We start from the raw sequence: 26,727 nt of genomic DNA, 5'->3' as shown, positions 1-26,727 counted from the left end.
CTTTGGGGGACTCCCTCTTCCCTGGTCCTGATGTTGGGTCACCCATAAGAAAGTTCAGCCATAGTTAGCCATAAGGAAAGCCACACTCAAGGCCGTGACTTGGTGGCTCATTCCTGTAAAACCAGGCATCTGGGAGGCCGATGCAGGAGGACTACTGTGAACTGGAGGCCAGCCAAATGGAGTGGGGAGACACACTCTACCCAACCCCCTTTGTCTGCACACAGGCAAAGTCATGCTAGTTTGGATTCAGGCTAAACTCTGCAGTGTAGAGTGTAGGCTTATGTGTGAGGTCTGTCCATAGCAGGGATCAGGTTGTCAGGCCTGCTAGCCAGTACCTTTACCCACTTAGCCATCTTGCTGGGCCTATGTTTGTTTTTGAGGTGCTGGGATGAGCTCAGGGTTTGGGATATGCCAGTCAGGTACTCCAGTACTGGACTACTTACCCTCCTTGGCAAGCTCTCAGCTCTTGTCTTAGAATCATTTTTTTGTTTTTAAAATGTATTAATGTATTATTTTTAGTGGTGTGCGTGTATGTATGTGTATGTGTGTATGTATGTGTATGTATGTGTATGTATGTATGTATGCGTGTGTGTGTGTGTGTGTGTGTGTGTGTGTATCTTTTTACCTTTGGTTTCTGAGGATTGAACTTGGGTCACCAGAATGGCGGGGAGGGCTTTACTGGCCGTGACATCTCATCTGCTGGCTTCTAGATCTTTTTAGCTTTGACCTGATCATACAAAGCACTTGGGTAGTGTTTACCTGGTCGAATGCACTCTTTTAGGTGCTTGAGACAAGTGTTTAGTCCTCCCTGCGGTTTCACTGGGTCGATCATATTATATTCCCCCTTTACAGGTTAGGACACTAAACCCCAGAAAGATCACATGACTTTCCCACGCCCTGGCAGTCCTACAAGGGTTTCACAGCTGCTGTGACTATCTATACATCTTGCCAGTAGTGTGTGTCTTTGTTTTGCTTTGGGTGAGAGGCAACATCTCATGTAACCTCAACTGGCTTCCCTCAAACTTCCTGTGTAGCCAAGAATGGCCTTGATCTTCTGAACTCCCTGCCTCCGTCTCCTGAATACTAGGATTATGGGTGTGTGCCAGTGTACTTAGATTATAGGTTTTTTTGGGGAACAAACCCAGGGTTTCATGAATGCTGTAGATAAGGTGTCAGGAAAAACCTTAAAAGTTGAAGTTGTTGGGTTTAATCAGGAAGACGGAGGCAGAAGATTCGAGAGTTTGAGGTCACCGTCACCTTTAGGGATACCCCGTGCCCAAACACTAGGGGCTGATGACGTCACTCAGGGGTAGATCATTTACTTAAGAGTGTTCAAGTTCCTGGGCTGGACCCTCACCACTGATAATTAAAAGCAAAAACAAAACAAACAACCCTTCCCCATTGCTTCTCAAATAGAAGAAGCAGCATCCCCATCCAATTCTGTAATTGTAAAGATTTCTGGTGCTTGCTAGGGGCTTCGATGCCTCCTCACCTGTCTCAGAAGACAGGCAGACTTCCCAGTGGTTACTGTGGCTGATGGGGGGTGGGGAAGAGTCTCTTCTTGTGATCTTCACCTCCACATCCTGACTCAGTCAGAGAGCAGACTACTGTTTCTCAGGCATTGGCCTAGCTGAGGGGCAGCAGATCCAAAAGCCTGAGTGTAAGTCTATAGTGAGCTGCTTGGAAATGACATTATGAAGGACGGAGAAGGGAGTCTGAGAGCCATGGAGAATCCAGCCAGCCTCAGCCCCCAGGTCCCTACATGTTATTGTTCAAAGTTGAGATCAGGTTTAAAGCTCTCAGTGTACAGAGTTTGGAAAAGTAGTTAGGTCTTGAGGAATTCCCCACCCCCATCTCCCAGGACCCCAACTCTCTATTCACTTCTTCCCACCTCTAGTTGGAAGAGGACCCTTTATCCCTTAGAGATGTTAACTTGGATGTGACTCCCAGTTGCCTGCTGGTGGGAGTCCCCCACCTCCACACTTTGCATGTCAATACACCATCCAGTACTGGCAGCCTAACTCAGTGGCGAGTCTGGAAAGGATACCCCCCCCCCCCCCAGAATGTGGTTTCCAGAACTTGTAGTTGTCCGAGTAGTAAACTCCTAGACCAGGTGGCCACTAGTTCCCTGCTTTACTAAACACCATTCCGAGAAGGCAAGTCACAAACCACCTTTCAGTGTCATCTTCGAGCCAAAATGAGTTTGAAAAAGGCGACCGGGTAGGGCTCTGCAGGGAGGGCAGGTCACACAATGTAGGTGGACAGTGCTCTGGGTCGTGGGGTGCTCTGTGCAGGTATGGTTACTTTTTCAGAGTGGAGGTGTGAGGGGCCAAAGAGACCAGGAAGCCACAGAAGTGCAAAGGCCCCCGAAGGAGGCTGGTATGAACACCTGGGTAAGCACTGGGCCAGGGAAAAGCTCAGCCAGGGCAGACTGAGTTGCATCTTTCTGTAAGCACACAGTATCGGTCCTCTCACCTAATTCTTCCTGGAGAGCGTAGAGTTCAGCCCCCTGTGACCTGGACCCGCACGTATACGGTCCCTATGGAGTCTGTCTTGTTTATCCCATAATAATCCTGGAAGAGAGAGCCAACATACCCACCTTGGAAGAGGACTCCTGGAGAGGCTGAACCTTCTGATCAAAGCAAAACTGAAAAGTGTCTCTATGTTTGAACTGGAGAGTTCCCCTCATCCCCAAGCCCTCTGAGTGTGACTAGAAAGCTACCCTTGGTCAGAGAAGGCCAGTTCTTCTATTCTCCTTTCAGGGATGGCAAGGAAAGCTGATCACACCCCAGAGCCTGCTGCTGCTGGCTTGAATACTAGCTCTGCTGTCCTTGAGGCTCAGGTCCCTCATCAGGAACTGTACTTACTTCAAAAAGCTCTTGACAGAACTCTGGAGGAACAGCCCAGGATCTAAGCCTCCACAGGGACGGATGCCTTTAAGGAAAGAGTGCAAGCTGGGTGGTGGTCCACGCCTTTGATCCTAGCATTCGGGAGGCAGAGTTGGACCTGGGCCGCACAAAGAAGTCCTATTTTGGAAACAAAACAGCAACAAAAAGTATAAAGTAAAACACAAAAGCAAACCCAAACCTGAGGTGTGAGGAGAGGTAGAGCAGTGGTTAGGGCAGTGGTAGAGGGCTTGTGTACAGTGGTTCAGTCCACAGCACCACAAAAACCCCAAACAAATGAAAACCACGATAAAGTGGAAGAGTGAACGCTTCAGATGGTCAAAGGAAACACACCAAAGAGTATATTCAAACCGAAATATTTAAAAATCCGGAAAACCAACATGCTTGTTCCCCCTAATCGCTCCTGCCTGCTTCCACATGGCTGCCTTCCTGCCACCCCCTGGCCTGTGAAGGCTGTAGCCATTTCCTCATGGTTTTGGAATCCTTTCTGCGTGGAAAACTAGCGAGACCATTGGTTCATTGCTCTGGCGGGGTTGGTTGGGAATACTTTGTTATTGTCTTTGCTAGCTTAGGAAACCATTAAGGCTCATACATTATTGTTAATGCTGTACAAAAGTTTTAGGGAATATTGTCAGTTTTGACAAAATTTCTTTTTTTTTTTTCTTCTTCAATACAGCTAAGAAGTTTCTCTCTCCCTCTCTCTCTCCCTCTCCCTCTCCATCTCTCTATCCTCTTCCTCTCCCTCTCTCTCCTCTCCCTCTCCCTTCTAATGTTCTCTCTCTGTGTCTGTCTGTCTCTGTCTTTCCCTCCTTTTTCAGGAGATGACTCTAAGGTTTCTATGACATATAAAACAGATAAAGTGTGTAACTCAGTGTCTGTTGTGTCGCAACTACTCAGTAAACTGAGCCATTAAGACTGTCCTTTCCTCTTCTTGATCACCAGTGTTAGTCTGTGTGCTTCAGGATACCAAGTTGAGATTTGTGTCTTCACCACCCCCCCAACATCCCCAACCCCACCCCCTGCCCCAGTGAGCTTCTTTCCAGTTAAACTCTAAGACCTCAGAGGACTTGTGCTTGCTTCTGGTCATGTGCACCGCTGTCTCTCGTAGCCGTGGATTCCCAACAGTTAATTTCCCATTCATAACTCCCCGTTTATAGCAGGACTCAAGGACCGCGGCTGTACTCCACTCATTACAGCCGACCTTAAAAGTGCTTGGGAAACAGTTTGCAAATCGAGCCTTTTAAGTCGCTTTAATCTTATCAAGTCTGGTCACTAAACCTGTCAAAACGTCATTTTTTCCCCCTCTATCTTACTTATTCTGTTAAAAAGTTTTACCCTATTAGAAATTTCTCAGCATAAGAAAGTAAACTTCACTGATCACTAATACAATATGGGTGTCTGCAAAACTACTTCTGGTCACAAGCCCCAGGAAAGCCACCTTGACTTCAGACTACAGAGACCCGTGGGTTCCTGCTTTGAGTCTATCTGGATGGTCCGCGCTTAGCTAGCTCAGACGGAGCCTTTGTAGTTGATGGCTGGGCTGGGCTCACCCACCCTCAAGGCTTGGGCAGTTTGGAGAGCTGTTGTGAGAGGGAAAAACAGTTGCTGATTTGCTTCCCAAGTCTTTTTCCTTTCCAGGGACTCATTTGCTTCATTAAATTAGGGGTTTGTTTGACATTACTAGGGATTCCTGCCCAAGGCTAAACTTGTAGATTTCATCTTTTTTTTTAAACATTAGTCAATATTTTTATTTTGATATGTGTGTGTGTGTGTGTGTGTGTGTGTGTGTGTGTGTGTGTGTGTAGACACTCTCACTCCCTCAAACACAAGGCAATTCTCCTACCTCAGCCTCCTAAACACTAGGCTTACCCAAGTCATCCAGGGGACACTGGAAGATGCCTTAATCTCTTTCCAAGGGCAGTGCCCCCAGTGACCTAAGGACCTTCCACAGAGCCCTGACCTAGGTGTCCAACAGCCCATATCACAGCACACTGGGGACCAAGCTTCTAACATGGAGCCACACTTATTTTTATCTTATGTGTGTCTTAGGGTTTTACTGCTGTGACCAGACACCATGACCAAGGCAACTCTTATAAGGACAACATTTAACTGGGGGCTGGCTTCCAGACAGGTTCAGAGGTTCAGTTCCTTATTATCAAGGCAGGAGCATGGCAGCATCCAGGCAGGCATAGTGCAGGAGGAGCTGAGAGGTCTACATCTTCATCTGAAGGCTGCTAACAGAATACTGACTTCCAGGCAGCTAGGGTGAGGGTCTTAAAGCCCACCCCGCAGAGTGACACACTTATTCCAACAAGGCCACACCTCTTAATAGTGCCACTCCCTGAACCAAGCATATACAAATCATTGCAATGTGTTTTACCTGCGTGGATGTCTCCTACACCACCTGGCTGCAATGGCCACCGAGGCTATAGGAAAGCCTTGGATCCCCTGGAACTGAAGTTAAAGACGATTGTGGGCTGGAATTCAAACCCTGGTCCTCTGGAAGAGCCAGTGCTCTTCGTCATGGAGTCATCTCTCTCGTCCTGTCTAGTTTCATCTTACTCCTAAGTACAGGTCGCTTGACTTTTGTTTACCTTTGTTGTCCTCTGGCCATGAGGATGGCAGTACCTTCCTTGTGAAAGAGAAGGAGTAAATAATACGAGTGCAGGCAGGACTACTGGCACGGTGCCTGCCCTGCAGGGCACTCCGGAGAGCTGTCCGGTGAGAGAGCTCTGCTCTTGTGTTCTCCGTGAGCCTTTTGGATGGCGTCCTTGAGGACTTGGTGTCCGTTGTCTTGACTGCTGTTGTTCTGAAGCACAGAATGTCTTCAGCCAAAATTGACGTCGTTCGTGGTTCGCCCCAGGGAAAGTAGGAGCAGGATGGTGTTCAGACAGTCTGCGGACACACCAGGTTTCTCACCAATAGCAAGAGGGGTGTACTGTGCCTGTCAGACATGCTGCCAGGAGGGACGGAAAAGGGAGGCTCAATTTCAAAGTAGTGTTCTGTCCACACCCTTCCGGGTAGAGACAGAGTCAGGGGAGAGCTGGGGATCCCGAAGCAGGGCTCTGTTTCTTGGTTGGAATTGGAGTTTTGCATTGTGATGTTAGAGTTTCCAAAACTTTACGCCAAGGGCCAGCAAGCTAGCTCCTCTGGTCCTTGCTGCCAGTTGCTATGACCTGAGTTGGATTCCTGGGACCTCTGGGGCAGAAGAAGAGACTTGTGCACACTGCCCTGGGTGTCCTCATCCACATCCACACGCATACACCTAAAGTAATACAGTCAATGAGGCAAACCCAAGTGTTTATAAGGACTCAAAATGTAAAAGCAACAAAAATCAAACCTCTCGGCACATGCATGGGGAGGGAAAGCTTCTAGTCTGTTGCAGTGTGAGTTTGAGTGTTGATTGTGAGCTGGGTGGGTCGGTGTATGCCTTCAACCCCAGCACTGCAGAAGCAGAGGCAGGTGGAGCTCTGCGAGTTTCAAGGCCAGCCTGGTCTACATAGTGAGGGCTGCAAAGTGATATTCTCATCTCAAAAGAACCCAAACCCAAACTAAAGTAAAGGAGCAACAAAAGCTTTTCTAAGAAGTAAAATTGAGGGGGCTGGGGATTTAGCTCAGTGGTAGAGCGCTTACCTAGGAAGCGCAACGCCCTGGGTTTGGTCCCCAGCTCCGAAAAAAAGAACCAAAAAAAAAAAAGAAGTAAAATTGACCAAAAATAGAAGGAAAGAGACCCAAAAGCAACTGGCAGGACTCTGGTGGCAAGGCCTTAAAATTAGATCCGGAAATGTGAGTGGAAGTCTATGAGGGACACAGTCAAGTGCACAGATCGCTGTGGGTAGGAGGCAGGGGCCTCAGTCAATATTGCAGTATTGCCCTTTTTCTACATTAAAAAAAAAAAGTGTTTTTTCCTTCATTGAAAAATGTGTTTTTCATCTCAGGCAATAGAAGCAGCAGACAAAGCTCTCATTAAGATCATGCAAGAAACTGAAAATGTGGAAGATTTTCCTTAGACAGGGTGTATGTACCAGGGGCCCAGAGTAAAGTGGAGTCTCCAGCCTGCCTCTGCTTCGCAGCCACCCCCAGCCCTGAGCCAGCACTCTACAGTATCTAACTTTGTGCTTTCACTTTTGATTAGTTAGGGCCTCCGTCTGCCGTGGTTTGAATATGAGGCTTTTCTGTGGCTCCTTTTCAGAGGATTCCAAGCAGTTTTAAAGAAATACATAATGTTCAGAGATCTTAAGTATTTGGAGACTTTAAATCTGTCAGGCAGATTTGAAACCCTTCCAGAGTCTTGAAAATGGTAGCCGGTGAGCAGAAAAGTGAGAGGGGACTGTGTAAGCTGCAATCCATGCTTTTAGCAGCAGCAGAAGCAGCAAGCAGTTAGGTCTGTAAAAACAGAAGAGTGACAATTCTTTATTTAATGTTAAACAGGAAACCGAAAGCAATCTGCAACACCGTGGTGAGCTTTCAAGGAACCTGCTATTTATCAGTGCTGGAAAAAGCCTGCGGACGGTTCTTCTATTTGCTTAAGATGATAATGTCTTCTCGAAAATCTTAACCCAAACATGACCGCCAGAAGCAGGGTCTCTGTCCTATCCGCTGGTTTGACGGCAACCAGTTCGATCCAGAACCAAAGGAAATTTAGAAGCAAATTGAAGAGCTCTCTAAGATTTGGGCAGGAACTCATGTTTTGCCTGTGTGTGGGGCTGTCACTTAGCCAACATTCGAGTATGAATATTCTTTCTGAAGACCTGGGCTTCGTTTTTAAGGTCAGCCTTCAATTTGGAGAGAATATAATTTGCTGTTATTTTTAGGGCTTTCATGATTACTTTTAATAACTAATGAAAAAAAAACAGCAGAGAAATAAATGTGTAACAGCTGTGTCTGCTTAACTTGATTAAACGCAGCAAAAAAAAAAAAAGTAAACAGAAGACTAATGTGACAATAGACAAAGGGGACAAGTGTCCCTGTCATTGTGAGAAGTCTCACAGACATAACTTGCCTCGCGTCAGAAGGCCGGCCGGGTCTGTGTTTAAAGTTTACTTTACTGTTTGTCTTGAGTGGGATCAGTGTTGTAGTGAATAATTTATAGCCAGCATGAATGAGCTCATTAGTCACCTTTTCAGACTTTAAATGAGTTTTGTGGTTGTCATTACTCGAGCCTTCTGTTCAGCCGCAGAGCAAAATGACAGCTTGGCAGTTGGCTGCCTTGTGGGGGCTGCCTGTGCCCCTTCAGGTCTGTGCTGGCTTTTGTGTTTCATTGAGACCTTGCTTTTCTTGCTCTGTGGCTGGGCTAGGAACTCTCACATTTCAGTCTTATGTACTTGAAGGCTCAAAAAAACATTTTGGAGGAAGTTTAAAAACAAAACAAGCCCCCCCCCCAAAAAAAAAACGTTTGGTGGTATCTGGCAGTAAAATGGATAATCTCACCCCCCCCCCCGTGTGTGTGTGTGTGTGTGTGTGTGTGTGTGTGTGTGTGTTTCTTCAACAACTACTGTGTAGCATTGACATTGGTGTGATAATTGAATTCTTCAAAAGCAGAGTAAACCGGGAGTGTTTTTGAAGCAGCTAAGCTGGTCTCTCAGCTGGCAGACACATTTTAGCAGGGGTTGTAGTTGGAGTTTGCGGGGAAAGGAGATGTATTTTTCCAATTCTCAATATGAAAATGGTCTGTGTGAAGAACCTGGGCCCATAGCAAAGCCACTGGGTTGGATGAGCAGGGCCACTTGGACCTGTCTTGTTCCTACAAAGGGGTTGACCAGATGACCATTTGAGATGCCAGCCAAGGAGCTAAGGAGCTGGATCATAAAGTGTTTGAGAGCTTGAAGACCTGAGTTAGGATCTCCAGCACTGGGATTAAAAAGTTGGGTGTGGCAACAGGTATCTGTAATTCCAGTGCTGGGAAGGCAGAGGCTGGCAGATTCTAGAGCACATTGCCCTACCAGTCTGAATAGGTAAACTTCAGGAATCAGTAAAGAGACCTTATCCTAAAAAAAGATTCAGTCACCTGATGTTGACTTCTGGACACACACACAGACACACAGACACACAGACACACAGAGAGAGAGAGAGAGAGAGAGAGAGAGAGAGAGAGAGAGAGAGAGGAGACAGAGCGAGATCTTGATCTCTCAATCTCTCTCCCAGGAAACAGAAGTCCAGGAGGATCAGCAGTGAATACAGCACATTGAAAAGAGAAAATGAACCATCGAGGTTGCCTCCTTCCGGTGCCATTGGAGATATGGCGGGAAGGCTGGTGCGAGCGCAAGCCTAGCCTGGGTGTGCCAGTGCTTGGAAGGGCTTGGAATCAGATACCACAGGTCCATCCATCTTTCCCTTAGAACGTGGCCTGAGTACGGCTTCCATAATGTCTGCTCGCTTCCAGTCTAGCACTGCAATGCACCCTGACTTCAGGAGACGCTGACATCACACCTTGGTCCTTGGGTGGTCCCTGTCAGCCAAGTGCCTAGACCATGGTTCTGAATGCTTTCCTACATTTGCTCTGAGCCCTGGACACTAGAGGCTGCTGTGAGTAGTGAAGGCATCACCCACTTGCGCCCTCTTCTGGTGTGTCTGAGGATAGCACATAAAATGAATCTTTTAAACAAGATTTTAAGCTATGCGCCATTTCCCGGAAGCTTCACCTGGGTTAGTGCTTTCTGCTTTGTTTTAGAGAGACTGTGGTGGATGGACTTGCTTTCTCTTGTTTCCCTTTGTAAAAGTGAGAGGGGAGAGGCACATCTTGGTGGTGGCCACTGAAACCGTGTGCCCATCAGAGAGAATAGCAAAGGCACCCATGACCGCCTGTCTTACCCAGGGTTTCTATTGCTGCAATCAAACACCACGGTCAAAAGCCAAGTTGGTAAGGACAGGGCTTAGCTGACTTATACTTCTAGGTCACCGTCCAGCACTGGAAGAAGTCAGTACAGGAGCTCAAGCAGGACTGGAATCCTGAGGCCGGAGCTGATGCAGAGGCCATGGAGGAGGGTTGCTCACTGGCTGGCTTCCCCTGACTTGCTCAGCCTTACCTTCATATAGAACCCAGAACTCTAGGAATGGCACCACCCACAGTGGGTTGGATCCTCCCCATTGATCACTAATTGATAAAACGATGTGCAGCTGGATCTCGTGGAGGCATTTCCTCGATTGACGGACGCTCCTTCCTCTCTGATAACTTTAGCTTGTGTCAAGTTGGCACACAAAACCAGCTAATGCAATGCCTACGGGAGATAGGAGGATGGGGAGATGGATATAGTAGACCATACTGTTTGCAAATGAAGTGATTGAAATTTCTGAGTTCACTGTACCACAAATTATGCCTCTGTCAAGGCAGTTACCGTCCTTTTGACATTAGGTATTTGGTTTATTTATTTAATATGTATGTATGGGATATGCTTCTTTGTGGGTCTTTGGTTTATGGTTTTTTTTGTGTTTTTTTTTTTTTTTTTTGCTTTTTTTTGAGATAAGGTCTCAGTTTCTCTTCTCTTCTCTTCTCTTCTCTTCTCTCTCTCTCTGTCCCCTCCCCCTTTTTCTCCCCCCTCTCTCTTTCCCTCTCCATAGTCCTAGCTGTCCTGGAATTCCCTCTGTAGACCAGGTCAGCCTCGAACTCACAGAGATCTGCCTGCCTTTGCCTCCCGAGTGCTGGGTTTAACCCACCACCCACCAGAGGTAGTGGGAAAAAAAGGATATGGGGAAAGAAGGCTAGGCTGACTCCATGACAGGCTACAAACGGGCTGTTCAGGAGACTAGGCCTAAATCTCTGTTTCTAAGAACTGGATAAGTCCAGGCAAATCCAGGCCTCAGAAGCTGGCCTGCCACCTGGCCTGAGGCAAGGGCGATGGGTCTGCAGCAGTTTCCAGACTTCCTCAGCTACTTCCTCAGCACCAGTTTCCAGCCTCCCAAGCCCCAGCAATGGTTCTGGAATGTCCCTAGAGATAGAACCAAGATTAAGATAGAGGTCATGTACCCCTTCCCGGAATTCCCCTAATGTGCTATAAATCAGGCCTGCAAGTTCACTTTGGGGTCTCTCCTCCATCTTTGTAGATGGTAGACCCAGCATGTTGGACTTCTGCAGAATAAAACACTCTCTGTGTTTATATACTATTTGAGTCTTCGGCAAATCATGGGCCTTTTCAGGTTGAAGTGGACGTGTTCAGAAATGGTTCTTTGGAGCAGGTCCCATCTGTGTTGTCTGGAAATCAGCAGGTCAGTTCACAGGTCAGCAGCGTCAGCTCGATCCACTCGCAAACACTTCATGGATACACCAGCAGTCCAGTTGGGTAGAGTCGGGAATCAGGTAGAATCATGAATCAGCAGTGGCACTACCCAGCAGGGACAGCCAGGCACGAGTCAGCAGGAGGGACCAGGAGGACACCAGGAGAAGTTCTCGGCTGTGCCTCTCTCTCAGCGAAGCGAAGATCAGCGACGATCCTGGCACAGCTGGCTCTATAAGTGAGCTTAGCTCAGCCCCATTCACTGTCCATTGGATCCTTTTTATACTGTCTCCAAGCATCATGGGTCAGCCGTGGATCTTGTCTGTCTTGGCTGACATCACCCTGCCAATCACCCTGAGTCTGAGGAAGCATCAAGAAACTGCAGTTTACTACCAGAAAGGTTTTTGTTCTGTTTTGCTTTGTTTTGTTTTGTTTTTTTGGTGAGTTTCTCTTTATAGAGTCCCAACAAATGGAGCTCACCTAAGAAATGTAAGTGGCCCGATATGCGTGTGGCTACTGAAGACTCTTCTGTCACCTGTCCTGTTATTTGCTTGCTTTTTCAGAGAACATCCTTTCACTTTATGTTTGCTTCAGGAAACGTTCCTTCCTGAGACCGCATTAGCCTTTCACCTGCATCTGCTTCAGGAAAACACCCCTTCACATGTTCGCCCTGGCAGAACTCCAGCACAACTGACTTTCCAAAGAACCCTTAAGTTTCCATCTCACTCCTCCACAAATGTGCAAGGGTTTGGAATTCTCGTATCTTCGAAGCAAAAGTTTGCTACTCACAAGGCTTACCTGGAGTCCTTTCTTGGGCAGATAGACTTCATATCTCTGAATCTGGGGTTTATAATATGTAGTGATTCCATTGGCTCCCACTGCTAACCTTTATAAACGGCATCATTTCACACACACACACACACACACACACACACACACACACACACACACACCATTAAAAAGATCATGAAATACTTTTTAATTTTGTAAAAAGCCTTGCCAACGTATTTACACCCCCCAACTCTTAACATTATGAACTGTTTGGAAGTTACTTTACTCAGTCTGAGAAAGAGATGCTGAGTCAGAAAAGAGAGAACGCTTAAAACATGGTTTTGAAACTATCTGAAAACTGGAAGTACTGGGTAGCAAAGGGGCCACGAGGCCGAGCTAGCTTATGGTTTAATAATACGACCCCAGCCTTTTATTTTCCCAGGTTCTACGGTTCCAGGATTTTAGACATTGTCCCTGAAAACACTTTCGGATGCACTGTGGGAGCCTTTGTCATCTCTGTTGGTGCCAGAGACCTTCTGTTTTTTGGGTTTTTTTTTTTTTTTTTTCTTTTTTTTTTCCGGAGCTGGGGACCGAACCCAGGGCCTTGTGCTTGCTAGGCAAGCGCTCTAACCACTGAGCTAAATCCCCAACCCCCCAGAGACCTTCTGACATAGATGCTGCATGCATATCCCTCCATCCTGCAGGCCTGACTCCTGCTTATGTTTGAATTTCCCACCTCAGGCATCAGGAGGTCTGGTGGAATGGAGGCACCTAGGCTAAATCCCTATGGCCCGGCAGTCTAGGATCCGTGGCAGGGCTCAGTGCATACAGTTTTTAAAGAGATTTATTTATTTATTTTATGTACATGAGTACACTGTAGCTGTCTTCAGACACACCAGAAGAGGGCGTTGGATCCCATTACAGATGGTCGTGAGCCACCATGTGGTTGCTGGGATTTGGACTCAGGACCCCTGGAAGAGCAGTCAGTGCTCTTAATCACTGAGCTATCTCTCTATAATAATTAAAATAATTTTTAATTATTTGTTTAAGGGCAGGGACCCATCCTATAGTTGTGTGAGGATACCTTTCCACCTGCGCCCCTGTTTTTACCTTTAAGTGTGGGTCCATCTGACAGATGAAATGAGATGTCACAGTTGCTATAACATGTGTTTCTTTGACTTTACTGAAGTTAAATACTGTGAGCCAGATATGGTAGGACAGACCTTGCAATCCCAGCCGTTGGGAGACTGAGGCAGAAGGATCATAAATCTTAGGCCAGTGGAGGGTACATGGCAGATCTGTATTAAAAAAGTTCGCCCGCTAGCATTTATAATTATTGCCTCCCCTTTTTGTTACAGAACCTCATGTACCCTCAACCTCCTTGTGTTGTCAAGAATGACCTTTAACCTCTGATCTTTCTGCCTTCACTGCTAGACTGCTGGGCTTATAGGCACCCAGTTTCATTCATATATGTATAATGGACATATTTACATTTTTTATCTTTTACAATCCCTGATATGGCATACAGATTCTAAATTGTTATACAAATATGTCAGTGTGCAAACTCAATCTTTTTGATTTATTTACTTAACCAAAACCCTGTACTACATAATCTGACTCCATTTTAGATTCCTTACCAATATTAATTCATTTAATTGTTGTGACAACTCAATGAAAGGCTGCTGTAGATTGGATGCTGGACCTCCCCCAAAGGCTTGTGTATTAAAGCTTGATCTCCTGAGGGTGGTCGTGCTATTGGGTGGTGGTGGAGCCTTTATGATGTTGAGCCCAGTGGGAGTCTTTGGGTCACTGGAGGTATGCCTCTGTGAGGATTGAGGGGCCGTGAGACCTTTCATTTTCTGTTTAGCTTCCAGTCACGAGATGGTAACTTTGTCCTTGCAGCTATACCTGCCGTGATGTGCTACCTCACCAAAGGCCCAAAGCAGCAGGGCCACCGATGGATAGGACCTCCAAAATAAGAGGCCCCAAAAATGCATGTTTTCTCTTTATAAGGTAATCATGTCAGGCATTCTGAAATAATGATCCAAAGCTAGCTGATGTAACTAGTTATTATCTCATTTCCCCTTTAAAATTACTACTACTACTACTAATAATAATAGTTCATACCAATTATTTATAGTTCTTTATTATTTATAAACTTATAAATGATATTTATATAATACATAGCAATTATTATGTGTATGCGTGACCTGTATCGAGAGCATGCATGTGTGTGTCTGTGTGTGATGTGTGTGGTGGTCAGAGGGCAACACCTAGTTCTTTTCTACCCCCGTGTGCTCCAAAGATCTGCCTGTGGTTGATTGCCTTGCTTACTTGCTAAGCTTTCACCAGGAGTCATCTCGTCAACCTCCGCCCACCCTCCGTTCCTCCATTTTTAAGATAAGGAAACTAGATAGAGGGAAAGAAGTTATGTTCCTTGCCTGGGGTTATCTAGCTGGTACGTTCTAGCATGTGTCTGCTTGGCTGTACTATTCCGGTCTTGGCATTGTGCTTGGTATGTTTATACATTTATTGTTGCTTCGCATATGCTTGCCAGTGAGCTGGAGGGATGGCTCAGTAGTTAGGAGCACTGGCTGCCCTTGAGAACTTGGGGTTTTGTTCTCAGCACTCTCTGAGGGCTCAGAACCACCTGTGACCCCACCTTCTGGCCTCTAAAGGTACCAAGCACTCATGTGGTCTGCAGACACACAGGCAGGCATGACACCTGTGCACATAAAATAATACACAAACTTTAAGATGCCCTCCTGTCCTGGATGACCAGTGCCACGTGTATTTTTCCCGGGCTGTCATTCAGGACCTCGTCACTCAGCGACGGGCGTGGAGTTGATAGGTGTTGAAAGCAAATCCTTGTTGACTGAATGAGTTGCCTGAGCCCTAGTCTAGACCATCATCAGTTTACGGTTTTGTTTATGGTTACGGAGGAACTGAGAGACTGTATACTTCTATTTTGCCTCTAGCAGGTGACTTCATAGGCTCAGGGTTGGCAGGGGAGCCTGAATTAATGAATCTCACCCCACCCATCACTGGTACTTTCCTTACCCTCCCCACTCCGGAGTCACCTTCTTGCCTACTCCCTGCTGAAGAAATACCAAGAAGCCTTTCCCAGGCTCCACCCTTGAGGACTGGCCTGGTAAACACAGGAGGGAATGCACAGAGGTTGTCAAATGGTGACCAAGTCTTCCACTTCACTGAGGAACTTCTGGGTCTTCCAGCCGAGGGTCTCTTTCTTCTCCACAGAAGGGGAAAAGTGAGGTTTGTTATTGTTATCTTGGCCATCACAAATAGCGTCCTTGTGTGTTGTGGTCAAGCTGTGACTAAGGGATTGTCTTTGCCTGTACCTGCTCCTCCTCCTCCTAGGACACACCCTCTTGGGCTTTTGGTGACCTTTATACCCCACCCTCCCAGACCGATTGATTCTTCTGGAATCCAGTGGCCCTCAAAGTATGGTTGTCAGGCCTGCAGTGCATTTTAGGGATTCGAAGTCTCAGGTCAAGCCTCGGCCTCTGGAACCAGAAATTATGGGTGTGGGGACCATTGGTAGCATTTAAATTAGCCTTCCAGGTAATTCTGAGGCACATTTAGATAACCGGAACACTGTGGTAGAAAGCTTAGAACTCTACAGATGTAAATGCAAGCATAAAAGAAGTACATTATCAGGAAAGAAAAAAAAAACCAACTTCTTCTCAGGGAGAGTCACTAACAGTATTTTCACCTCAGTTTAAAAAAGCGACCTACTTATTTCATGTGCGTGCGTGTGCGTGTGTGTGTGTGTGTGTGTGTGTGTGTGTGTGTTTGAGTGTATGTATGCATGTATATCGTGTGTGCAGGTGCCCAAGGAGGCCAGAATGGGGGATTGTATCCCATGGAGCTAGAGGTACAAGCGGTTATGGACTGCCTGATGAGGCAGAAACCGAACTTGAGTTCACCACAGAGCAGCAAGTGCTCTTAGCTCCCCTATATCTGTCCCTCTTCCTAAATTTGTTAAAAGAAAAATTCACAAACTTGTCTTCGTTTCCGTTGTTTGCTTCTGGTACTGAGGCGGGAACCCAGGGCTGCGTGTCTGTGAGCTAACAGGTGCTGCAACACTGAAGCTCTCTCAGCTCCGACAGTCTTTCCTGTGAACGGTAGCCATGCCGTCTGAGCTGTCCAGAAATTCCCGCCGTATCCAAATCGCACTCATCTTTCGAGTCCTATTTCTCTGACAGTGTGACTTGAGGGTTGTGTAAATACCTAGCCCTTTCCTTCGCTTTGAGAACGGAGTGCAAAGGCAACGCTCACACTGGTATTCCATGAGTTTTGTTAGGAGCGTCCACATTTGTTTACAAATAGGTAAGCCCTGTAGGAGCGAGACTTTGGCCCTCTTGCACCTAACCTAATGCTTGGTAAATGTTTGTTCAACAAACAAGGGCATTTTGAACACAATCAAGTTATACTCAATAAGTCTGTTTGCACTTTTCTACCCGGAGGAGAGGTTTTCAGAACAACCACTCCATGGGGTGCTTTCTTGATATACATTGCTAGGACCCTACTTAAGGATATTGGGATTAAGGATATTTTAAGGAGTGGCTTCCCAGGTGGCTTTTAAGGACTTTGCGGGACAAACAACTCAGGTCTAGGGTACACCTACATTTTGCCAGGCCTAACTCCCAACCATATTTATCAGATCTCTTCTTTACAAAATTATCTACTCTCCGTTCCCTGAGCCTGTTGCATCTGATAGTCTACCACATGCTTTGCCCCTCGCTCTTGTGCTGTGGGCGCTGGGGGGTGGAGTCAAATGATGAAGTCAGATGATTTCCCTGAGGATTTAAACTGGAGAGCAGAAGTCTTGAGACAGTCTGCAGGTAGTGGATGCTAAAATCAGAAGGCTTCTTTTTTTTTTTTGGTTCTTTTTTTTTTTTTTTTTTTTTTTCGGAGCTGGGGACTGAACCCAGGGCCTTGCGCTTCCTAGGTAAGCTCTCTACCACTGAGCTAAATCCCCAGCTCCCAGAAGGCTTCAAGAACTATTCACTGGGAAGCCATGTGTGACCATAAGTGAGCCGATCTGCAGGGAGGAGAGGAGAGTGGCTGTATTGGCAAGAAGCAAGAAATACCTTGTGCTGGAGGGAGGGAAAGGAAAGAGGAATTGCATGTAGGCTTCCCCAGTTCCGTGCAATCAGCTCAGCTGCCTGCTGTGGGGCTCCATCTTGTGCCTGCTTTTTTTTTGTTTTTTTGTTTTTTGTTTTTTTTTCTAGAACCAGTTGATATTACCTTGGACCGGAGGGCCCCCTTTCCAGGCCTTCCTCAAGTCTTTGCACCTACAGCAAGGTCTCTCTTAGTATCTACTTAGTTATCAATGCTTTGAGGGACTACCAGCTGTTCTATTAAGAACCGTGAAGGAGGAACGGAGGCCTACACTGACTTGGGTTGACTGTCTCAGAACTCAAGTCTTTTGGTTCCTATATCCAGACGGGGTCTGGAGTGGTCCCATCAAGTCACCAATCAGAAAATAGATGCTGCTGGGCAGCGGTGGCATAAGACTTTAATCCTAGTACTCGGGAAGCAGAGGCAGGTGACTCTCTGTGAGTCTGAGGCCAGCTTCAATCTACAGAGTGAGTTCCAGGACAGCCAGAGCTACACAGAGAAACCCCGTCTGGGGCTTGGGGAGGCTGGGGCAAAACAAAACCAAAAACTGAATCCCAAAACAATAAAACAACAACAAAACGAAAGAAAGGAAAGAAATGTTTTCTAACGTGAGTTCTGGGTCTGAGATAGGAGTCTGTGGTCAAATATCTGTTCAAAACAATAGTTTAAGTTATTTGGCTTGCCTGAGGTTTCTTGGCACCCAAGATATAACGGTATGTTTGGAAGGCACACCAGGAAAATTGAGCACGAGGCTATTCCTACAGGAATTTGGCCCCTGAATGCTAATGACAAGGATACCTGTCCCTGAGCCAGAGATCTGTGGAATCACAGTTGGAGGAGGGCACAGGAAGCTCTCTCTGGCTTACAGCAAAGGTCTGGTTGGGCCCATTTCAGATCAGCAGGCAGGCAGACCCGTGGACCTTGCACATCAGACAAGGTCTGCCTACCTTATCGGCCTACCGTTCTCTCTTTAGGACAGCACCACCTGACATTTCTTAGCATGTTTCTAATGGAAAGGGAAAAAAAAAAATCAGATATCGAGTCATACTCTGTTTGTCGTGCCTTTTCCGCCTCCTGCCTGAGGTAGAGGTTTGTCAGCACAGTCATCCCGGGGGGGGGGGTCTCTTTTGATGTGTACATCTAGGACCCCCATCTTAGGGTATTGGGACTGAGGTTGGCTTTCCAGATGTTTCTCATATGCTTCTCCAGACAAGCTAGCTACTCGGTTTGTGGATGTAAGAAACCAAAAACCCTCAGAGAGAAAGGAAAGAAAAGGCCAGCTCCTTAAAGGTGGCTTCCCTCACTCACTGTGCTCCTCCCTCTCCTGATGGCTTCTTAGAACCTAAACTTGTTATGTGTGTTTAATTTTCGCTGATTTGGCATGACCAGGCCACATACTAGGAGGCTAACAGTTGGCACTGCACCGAGTCTTAGGAATGACATAGTTCAGGCATAATCACCTTCATTTTGAACATAGGAAACTCACATTCCTGCTTTTTGAACCTAGGAAGAAGGACTGGGTTGGAAATAATGTGCCCGGCCTACTTTATGTAAAGAGATGCCTAGGTAGTGTGTGAGGGGCTTTGGGAGGGCTAGCAGCCCAAGACAGCCTGAAGAGTACAAATTCTCTAAGGTGGGTTCTGACCTGATTCCTTTGATGGGGATTAAGCATTGTCAAGTGACATGCTGTTATAGGAGGGGGACCTGCCCTAGCTGAGCCACAGGTGACTGACCTTGTCCTGGTTTTGGTTACTGGTAGTGCGCCTTAGAATCACTGGTGTGAGACTCTAGAGATGATCTAATGTGCCCGCCACCCGGTACCTTCTGCTTAGTCACAAGATGTGCTCAGTAACATAGAAGGTGGTGCTGGATGACCTCAGGCTACCTTGGGCTTCTCCAAGTCTTCTGGGTGTTTGGCAAGTATCGAAGTCTGTGAGTCTGAATTGCCGTGGATTTCCTGCCGCCTGCCTAATCTTGAAGTTTTGTTAAGTGGAGGATTTAATCTCAGATTGGTTTGGGGTTTTCTTGTTCTTTTGAAACAAACTTCTCAGAAGCGCGTGGTATTTCTCTCTGTCTCCCTGTCTGTTTATGATAAAAGTTCCTGCCCGGCTGGGTTGCTCAGTTCACAGATAGCTCTTCATAGCTGTCCACTTTTCTGGTGGGCGTGGGAGGATGGCTTTGGGCTTCTCAGTAGAACCTGCTTGCCTAGCTACCTGGGAGTGGTGCGCAATCCTATTTTTATTTATGTCACCAGCAGGGTGTCCTATTGGACTCTACTTTCATCCTCACCAAAGACAGCCTGCTGTTGTGCCTTGAGCAGTGGGTGGCCATTCTCTAGAGGTGTCTGGAGACTGGGAGAAGTGGCTGCACTATTGGGGGATGGGGGGTGGGGATTATCGTTTTAGTTGATGAAACTCAAAATGGTGAAGGATGGAGACTTATTTTCTTTCCAGATGTAGAAGTCGGATGGGGACCTTAGTCCAGCCCACTGGGGTGAACCCACTGACGTTGCCTTTGGGGTTCACCTCTCCCTCGGTAGTTGCAGCCATCCTCCTGTCCTCCTAAACCAAGACAACCTAGGCTGGGGATCAGTTTTTCCGTCCCAGGCAAGAGGTGCATGGTGGAGGAGGACTGGACCCGCCTCTGGAGTGCTGCAGTAGTAGTTGGAGCGAAGTGGAATCTTCTCTCCTCACCCTCAGAAGCCTCGCTCGCGTCGTAATTCTTTTTATTTTTACTTTCGAGCCTTGTAAGGCAGGCGGCCGGGGTAAAAGCGCTGCGGCGACACGTTGCCAGCTGCGCAGCACCGCCCGTGTGGCCTGAAGCAGGGGAGGGGGCCGGCCACGCGCCACCTGCCCGGCTCCCCTGGGGTTCCCGGGTGCTGCATAGGAGCCCGGGGACCCAGCCTGGCCAAAGGGCCTCCCTGCGGACCCGCGCCGCAGCCCGGGGTCGCCCAGCCCACGTTTTCCGTCTCTCCGGCTCCCTCCGCCCCTCCCTCCCCGCGCTTCCCCTCCTCCTGCCTGGTCATGTGTCGCCTTTTTTTGTTTGCAGTGGAAACAATTTCTCGCAGCTCGGCGCGCCCCGGCCCCGACGCGCCGCAGCGGAGGCGAGCGGGAGGCGGGACGGGGCGTGGAGAGCGGCGGGGCCGGCGGGAGGACACGGCGCCCGCGGACGCTCGCTCGGGGCCCATGCCGCGCCGCTCCCCTCACCCCTGCCGCCCGCATCCGCGGCCGCCCCCCGACGCCCGCCCAGGGCTCGAGCGTCCGCTGCGGGACCCCGAGCGATGCCCGCTGGGCGCCAGCGAAACTTTGTCGGCTGCGCTGAAGGCAGCGGCGGCCCCGCGCCGCGCTCGGCCAGGTGAGTCCGTGCCCGCGCCCGCCCGCACCACCCAGGCTGGGGTCCGCGTTCGAGAGCGGTCGTGGCGGCATGGGGACGGGGCTCGCAGTGCTGGGGCACGCCAAGCTCGATCCGGGGTGGGGGGACCCGAGTCCAGAGCCGGGAAGTTGCCCGCCCAGGAGTTTCCTGCCCTGACGTGCTGTCGGTTTCGCGTGCCTCGGTTTCCCCTCAGACTCGGAGAGCGACAGAGTTGGTATTGTCTGTGGAACAGGCATCCTCAGCAATCCGAGTCTGGCAGAGGGTGCACATCAACTCCTGACCCCAGGACCGCGAACAGGCGCCTAACAAAGATCCCCTCCCTAGCCGAGCACGCTCAGCACGGGCCGCGAGCATCCCGAGATCCGCAGGGCCCTCTTCCGCACCCTGACTCTTTGCACGCCTTTCTGGGCCTCGCGCGAGCTAAGGGGATGGTGGGCGCGTATTGATTTGTTTTAGTCTCGCCACGCTGCGGCCAATAAAAGGTTTATGACATCTGACCAGCAGTGAAGGTATGTGTGCTCCCAATTGCCCTGTGTACGCGGAGAAGAGCAGTTTTCCCGTTGCCTGGCAACGCCGCTGATTGACGCAGAGCCCAGCCAATCGCTGCCTTCGTTGGTCCCCTTGAAATGTTTTTGACAAGTACAGTAAAAGGGAGTGGAGCGCGTGCGTGCGTGCGCGCGCAAGGAGGGGGAGGTTCCCGGTCCCCCAAACTCGCGACTGCCCAGCTTTGGTTGAGAAAGATTTCTCAACTTTTTAAAAAGTTCACCACCAACATCTGTTCAGACCTGGGCAGTAATGGCGTTGTCAGTTATTTGGAGACGTTCTGCTATTAGCCAAAAAAGTAAGCGTTTCTACTCCATTTTCTTCGTTGAAAGAAAGAAAGAAAGGAAGATTAAAAAACACAGGAAGTCATAAAAAAATGAAAACAAAAGGAGGGTGTGTGAGACGTAAGCATTAACTTCAGGCGGTCACTGGTGGATAACTGTTTAGAGTAACATTATTAACCGCAGATTAAAAACAAAAAAAATGTTTGCTTGACCTCAGACTCACACTACCCCTCCGCCCCTCTAAAATAAGAAGGGAAAGGAGATTTGGAAAATTTCGTACTTGAGATATAATGGAAAACTCTTCAGCTGTGGTTTCTGGGAATTGTTTGTTTTGATGTAATATAGAAGGACAGAGATGGTAAGAAGCCTTCCATGCTCTTGTAAAGCCAGGAATTTGTAGGGAATGTAGTTAGTGGAGAGTTTGGGGAAACACATAATCTAGGGGTTAGAAACCCTCCAGACCACCTCTTCTTGGCCCTGGCATCCAAATTTGTTTTTCATATAGGACCACGTTACTGGCAGTGTTTGTTGAAAACAAAAGAAAACCTGGAGAATAGCATGTTAGTTCCTTTGGGAAGCCACTGACAAATAAGCAAATTAAAAAGAAAGAGAGCAGTATGTTGTCATAGCAACAGTGCAATTAAATTACTTTACTGTCAGCCATGATATAATTTTCTTGTTTGGAAGCTCAGGAGACATAAAACTTTCATTTGGTGCTAAAGTTGACTTCCACTGGCTGGGTAGTTCTCTTGTGTGTGGATACGCAGGCAATTAGAACCTTTTCTAGGGGAATCTTGGAGACAAGCTGGCCTTGATTTCTTCATTAGGAAGTTAAAAGCTGTATCAGGCTGGGTTCATTAAATAGCTCCAAGCCTGGAGATAAGAGCTAGCATTTTCTATAACATTCACGATGATTATGTAGATGAACTCCCTTTTTGGGCAGGAATATTTCCTTGGGTGAACTGGGTTCTTCTGGACTGGCCTGACTCGTTTGGACTGGGATGCCCTGTGGAGTTTTTTTTTCCCCCCTCTTAGAGATGGCATCTCCTATCCACTTGGGAGCTGTGCCTCTGGTGTCTCCGTCGGGCTGGTGGGAAAGAGAGCTGTGGCATGCAGGCATGTCGCCTCTTTGTTTGGAGCTCTGCGTAGAGCTTTCTAGAACCCAGTTCTAGAACTTCCTGTGCTGAGACAGTGGTCCGTTTAGATGCCGTGTTCATGGCTACTTAGGAGCTGGGGCTAACCATTTGCTTGCTTTAGATGTGTTCGTCCTTCTCTAGGTGCATTGCTTTAATTCCTCATTGAGCCAAAAGAGGAGAGGCTCTCAAATCTAAGCCTGTGGTTTTAGCCCTGCGCACAGCCAGTGAAAGATCCATTGTCGCTTTTATCTCGAGTTGTCTACCAGAGGGGTGTGCCTGTAGGGGTGATCCTGTTGGTAAATTTGACATCTCCGTGTATTTTCTTGTCACACGCTGCTTTTACTCTCTGTTCTAGGTCGTTGATAAGAGTGGAGATGCTTCGGGCTGGGTAGGATCTGTTACAATTTCTGTTGAATTTGCCTTCCTGTTGAAGTTTCTAGTTGCTCTCCCAACTTTATTTTCTTCACTGGCTTATCCTTCATTCTCGCTTATTTCTCAGTGCCTGAGGTCACACAACTTTTTCTCTTTGGAGATGTCCTTAAATTGAATGTACTTAGTCAAGTTGTAGTCTGCAGAATCCCCTGTCCTGGTTTATACTTGTCAAATGCAATTAAAGTTGTGATTTCTTTCCTTGCAATCTTTGTGGGGGGAAAAAAGATAAAACCAAGCAGTCAAATCAGTGGCCTCTGGTTACAGTTTTACTTCCAAGGCCCTAATGAGAATCTTCTTATGGGATTGCCTTCCTTCTCATCTCTATTATTTACTTACAGTGAGAAAATTTACACACCTGTGTGCGCACGCGAGTTAGTGTGTGTGTGTGTGTAGTGGAGGTCGGAAGGCAAATGACTGGAGTGATTGTCTCTGCATCATGTAGGTCTGGGTGATCAAACTCAGCCCATCGGGCTTGTCAGCAAGCCCCCTTAACCAATAAGCCATCTTGTCAGCCCCCCTACCCCCTTTTCTGAGATTGGATCTCCTGTAGCCTAGCTTGGCCTTGAACTATCAATCCTCCTGCCTTAGCCTCAAGAATGTCGGGAGTACAGGTGTTCTGGGATTACAGTTGAGTGAATACTTTCAGATCTAGCCCTTTTCTCTTTGAGAAGTATAAACAGTGCGTCTGATAATACAAAAGCCACAGTAGTTGCCCATTACACTTACCTTGCTGTGTTTGTCTGAGTCTTTTGAGAAGTTTGTGTGCTCTGGGTATATCCATGTATCATAGAGGATGGATGACACTTAAGTAGTAATAACTTCTCCTAGGTCACAGGGAGCGACTGTGGACCCAGGGAGGAGCCTCTGTGTGAAATCGCTGATTCCTTTTATGGTATGTTTGCACATTTAAAGTGCCACAGATATCTTCAGTTTTGTTTTATTTAAAGGCCCATCCAGTCACCATTCTGCTGGCACTCTGGGCTCCTTTTTTCTCATTGTGTAACTGTACGTGGGCCCTCGTGACTGCCATGCAGGAATCCTGATGTACCATCACCTTGTAGTTGGAGGAGAGTGAGTCAGGTGGGGACTGAACCGATTCCTGTTCTGAACTTCTCCAGCTCATTACCTCTCTGCCTTGTCCTTCCTAGGAGCCTTCACGTAAATGGGTCCAGTCATGCCTGCCAGTAAGAAGCCCGAGAGCTCAGGAATCAGTGTGTCCAGTGGACTGAGTCAGCGGTACCGGGGCAGTGGTTTCTCCAAGGCCCTCCAGGAAGATGATGATCTCGACTTCCCTCTGCCTGACATCAGATTAGAAGAGGGGACCATGGAAGATGAAGAGCTGACCAACCTGAACTGGTTGCACGAGAGCAAAAACTTACTGAAGAGCTTTGGGGAGTCGGTCCTGAGGAGTGTCAGTCCCGTGCAGGACCTGGACGATGATACCCCGCCGTCCCCCGCCCACTCGGACATGCCCTACGATGCCAGGCAGAACCCCAACTGCAAGCCCCCCTACTCTTTTAGCTGCCTCATATTCATGGCCATTGAGGACTCTCCAACCAAGCGCCTGCCAGTGAAGGATATCTACAACTGGATCTTAGAACATTTCCCGTATTTTGCAAATGCACCTACTGGGTGGAAGAACTCAGTGAGACATAATTTGTCCCTGAATAAGTGTTTCAAGAAAGTGGACAAAGAGAGGAGTCAGGTAAGGCGCCCGTGTCTTCTGGAACTGGGTTCATTTATTTATCTCTCATTTCTAATTGAAATTTTCAGCATTAAAAATGAATATATATTTACCACGATGAAGTAGTCGCGAATGGGTAATTTAACACATCGCATCGGGTAATTGTGGGGAAACTTCCTTGGTTATACTTTCTTTTGGGTGTGTCGGGGGTGGAGGGGTCTCTTGAGAGGTACCCTGATATGATTTCACGGAATCACACAGTTGAGCTTTGCCAACCCAGCGTCTTCTTCGTTCCTGTCTTCCTTCCACATGGTTGGGCCAGTTGGGTTTTAAAATTCAAAGATCTACGTGGCAATACCTAGTGTGTTAACGGAGGGGTCTGTGTATTAGGAAAATCGCCATAAAGGACTGCAGAAAAATGGCAGCTTCTTTCTGAGTATCGGGGAAAAGGCAACTTCTCAGGCTTCTGGAATAAGTAGAATAGGAGATGCTGCCCTGTTGAAAGATACTTGAGGGGTTGGGGATTTAGCTCAGTGGTAGAGCGCTTGCCTAGCAAACGCAAGGCCCTGGGTTCGGTCCCCAGCTCCGAAAAAAAGAAAAAGAAAAAAAAAAAAAAGAAAGATACTTGAACATACTCACTGACTCCAGACCAATCAGAGACTTCTAGGAAACCTGGTGTTATACGTGTTTGGCAACATGAAGCTTGGAAACTGCCAGTGTGAAGGTTCTCACTGTTAATTGATGAGAGAGAGAGAGAGAGAGAGAGAGAGAGAGAGAGAGAGAGAGAGAGAGAGAGAGAGAAAATGACTGTTCGTGCATGTGCCCGTGGACACACACAAGTGCAGGTGCCGTTAGAGGCCAGAGGTATCCGAAGTTCTTGGAGCCGGATTTACAGGTGGTTGTGAGCCGTCCACTGTGGGTGCTGCGGACTGAACTTGGTTCTGCTGCAGGAACCATGAGCTCTTAACCTCTGAGCCATTGCTTGCTGAGGCTGATGTTGTCAGGGTGTGCTCACATGTGTGTAGGAACCTTCTTTTCCAGGTCCTTAGTTTATATACATCTGTAAGGCTCAAGGCATGCCCCTTACACGGTGCAATCTGTTATCTCTGGGTACCCAGTCTTTCCTTTGTCTCAGGTTAAACATCTGGAGACCACTCTCCAAACCTATTTGTTTTTATTTTTGTTTAACATTAATTACGTATACAGCATTCTGCCTGCCTGCATGCATGCTTGCAGGCCTGAAGGCGCCATTTCTCACTATAAATGATTGTGGGCCACCATGTGGTTGCTGGGAACTGAACTCAGGACCTCTGGTTCTTTTTTTTTTTTTTTTTTTCCGGAGCTGGGGACCCCAGGGCCTTGCGCTTCCTAGGTAAGCGCTCTACCACTGAGCTAAATCCCCAGCCAGGACCTCTGGAACAGTAGCCAGTGCTCTTAACCGCTGAGCCATCTCTCCAGCACTGGAGACCACTCTCTAGACTCTGTCCCACTCTTTGGGATCATTCTGAAAACTTAAAAACTGTTCTCTTTCAAAGAGCCAGGCTGTGGCATCAAACACTTTTCTATAGGTCACTTCTTGAGGCAAGAGAGAGCAAGCATGAGTAAGGAAGTCTAAGCTCAGAATGGGGCCAGGAGTGTTCCAGTCAGGCCCCCAGAGCCGCTTGCCGCTGAGGAGAGTGAACAGGGCCTTTAGCTCCATGTCATCCTTTCTGCAAGTTATAGCATGCCTGCGTCCCCATGTTTGACATAAGACCACGGCAAATAAAAGTAATTTAGCTAGTGCGAACTCTGAAACGTTAGACAGGACCAGCTCCAAGCCTGCAGTGAGACGCACAAAGATTCTTTACTCCTTACCCTGCCTTGCTGCAGAGCGCAGGATGGTCAGACCTCACCGGGAGGGTCTACCCAGCCCTGCCCAGCCTCACACTGGATTCTTGGAGTCACTTTTTTTTTTTTTTCCCCCAGTGGTGTTGGGTTGTCAGTCTCAGCAAACACTGATACCTGTTGGCAGGGAGAGTTTTGTAGGACTTGAGCTTGTTAATTTTCTGAATTGTTGAGTTCTGCCGTCCCAGCTGAGGCAGTGACCTGTGTTGATGTGTCTCTGATCAAATGCCAGTCAGTTTTGTGGCTGCGAATTTGTTCCCAGCGGTTTGGTGCTGTTAGAACAAAGCTATGGTTGTGGGTTGGTTTTGTTTTCCCCCTCCTCTTTTCTTCTCTCTTCCTTGGGTGAGCTGGAGGCCTCTG

At 47.8% G+C, this 26,727-nt stretch overlaps 1 protein-coding gene across 47 annotated transcripts in view; it reads left to right on the top strand.

Annotated features, from left to right (window-relative positions):
• Window positions 1-26,727, top strand: part of Foxn3 (forkhead box N3) — a 381,706-nt gene that overhangs the window by 148,800 nt on the left and 206,179 nt on the right. For 21 of the 47 annotated variants that reach the window (XM_087553380.1, XM_087553395.1, XM_087553387.1 and 18 more), the window contains 1 exon segment: window positions 23,948-24,504. In XM_087553380.1, coding sequence (XP_087409506.1) covers window positions 23,962-24,504 — 543 coding nt within the window. In that variant the 5' untranslated portion in view covers window positions 23,948-23,961. 47 annotated transcript variants of the gene reach the window in all.

Source organism: Rattus norvegicus, chromosome 6, assembly GCF_021556685.1.
Source record: "Rattus norvegicus strain SHRSP/BbbUtx chromosome 6, alternate assembly SHRSP_T2T, whole genome shotgun sequence".
In the NCBI taxonomy this organism is placed as follows: domain Eukaryota; kingdom Metazoa; phylum Chordata; class Mammalia; order Rodentia; family Muridae; genus Rattus; species Rattus norvegicus.
This window is presented reverse-complemented; position numbering and strand designations above follow the sequence as displayed.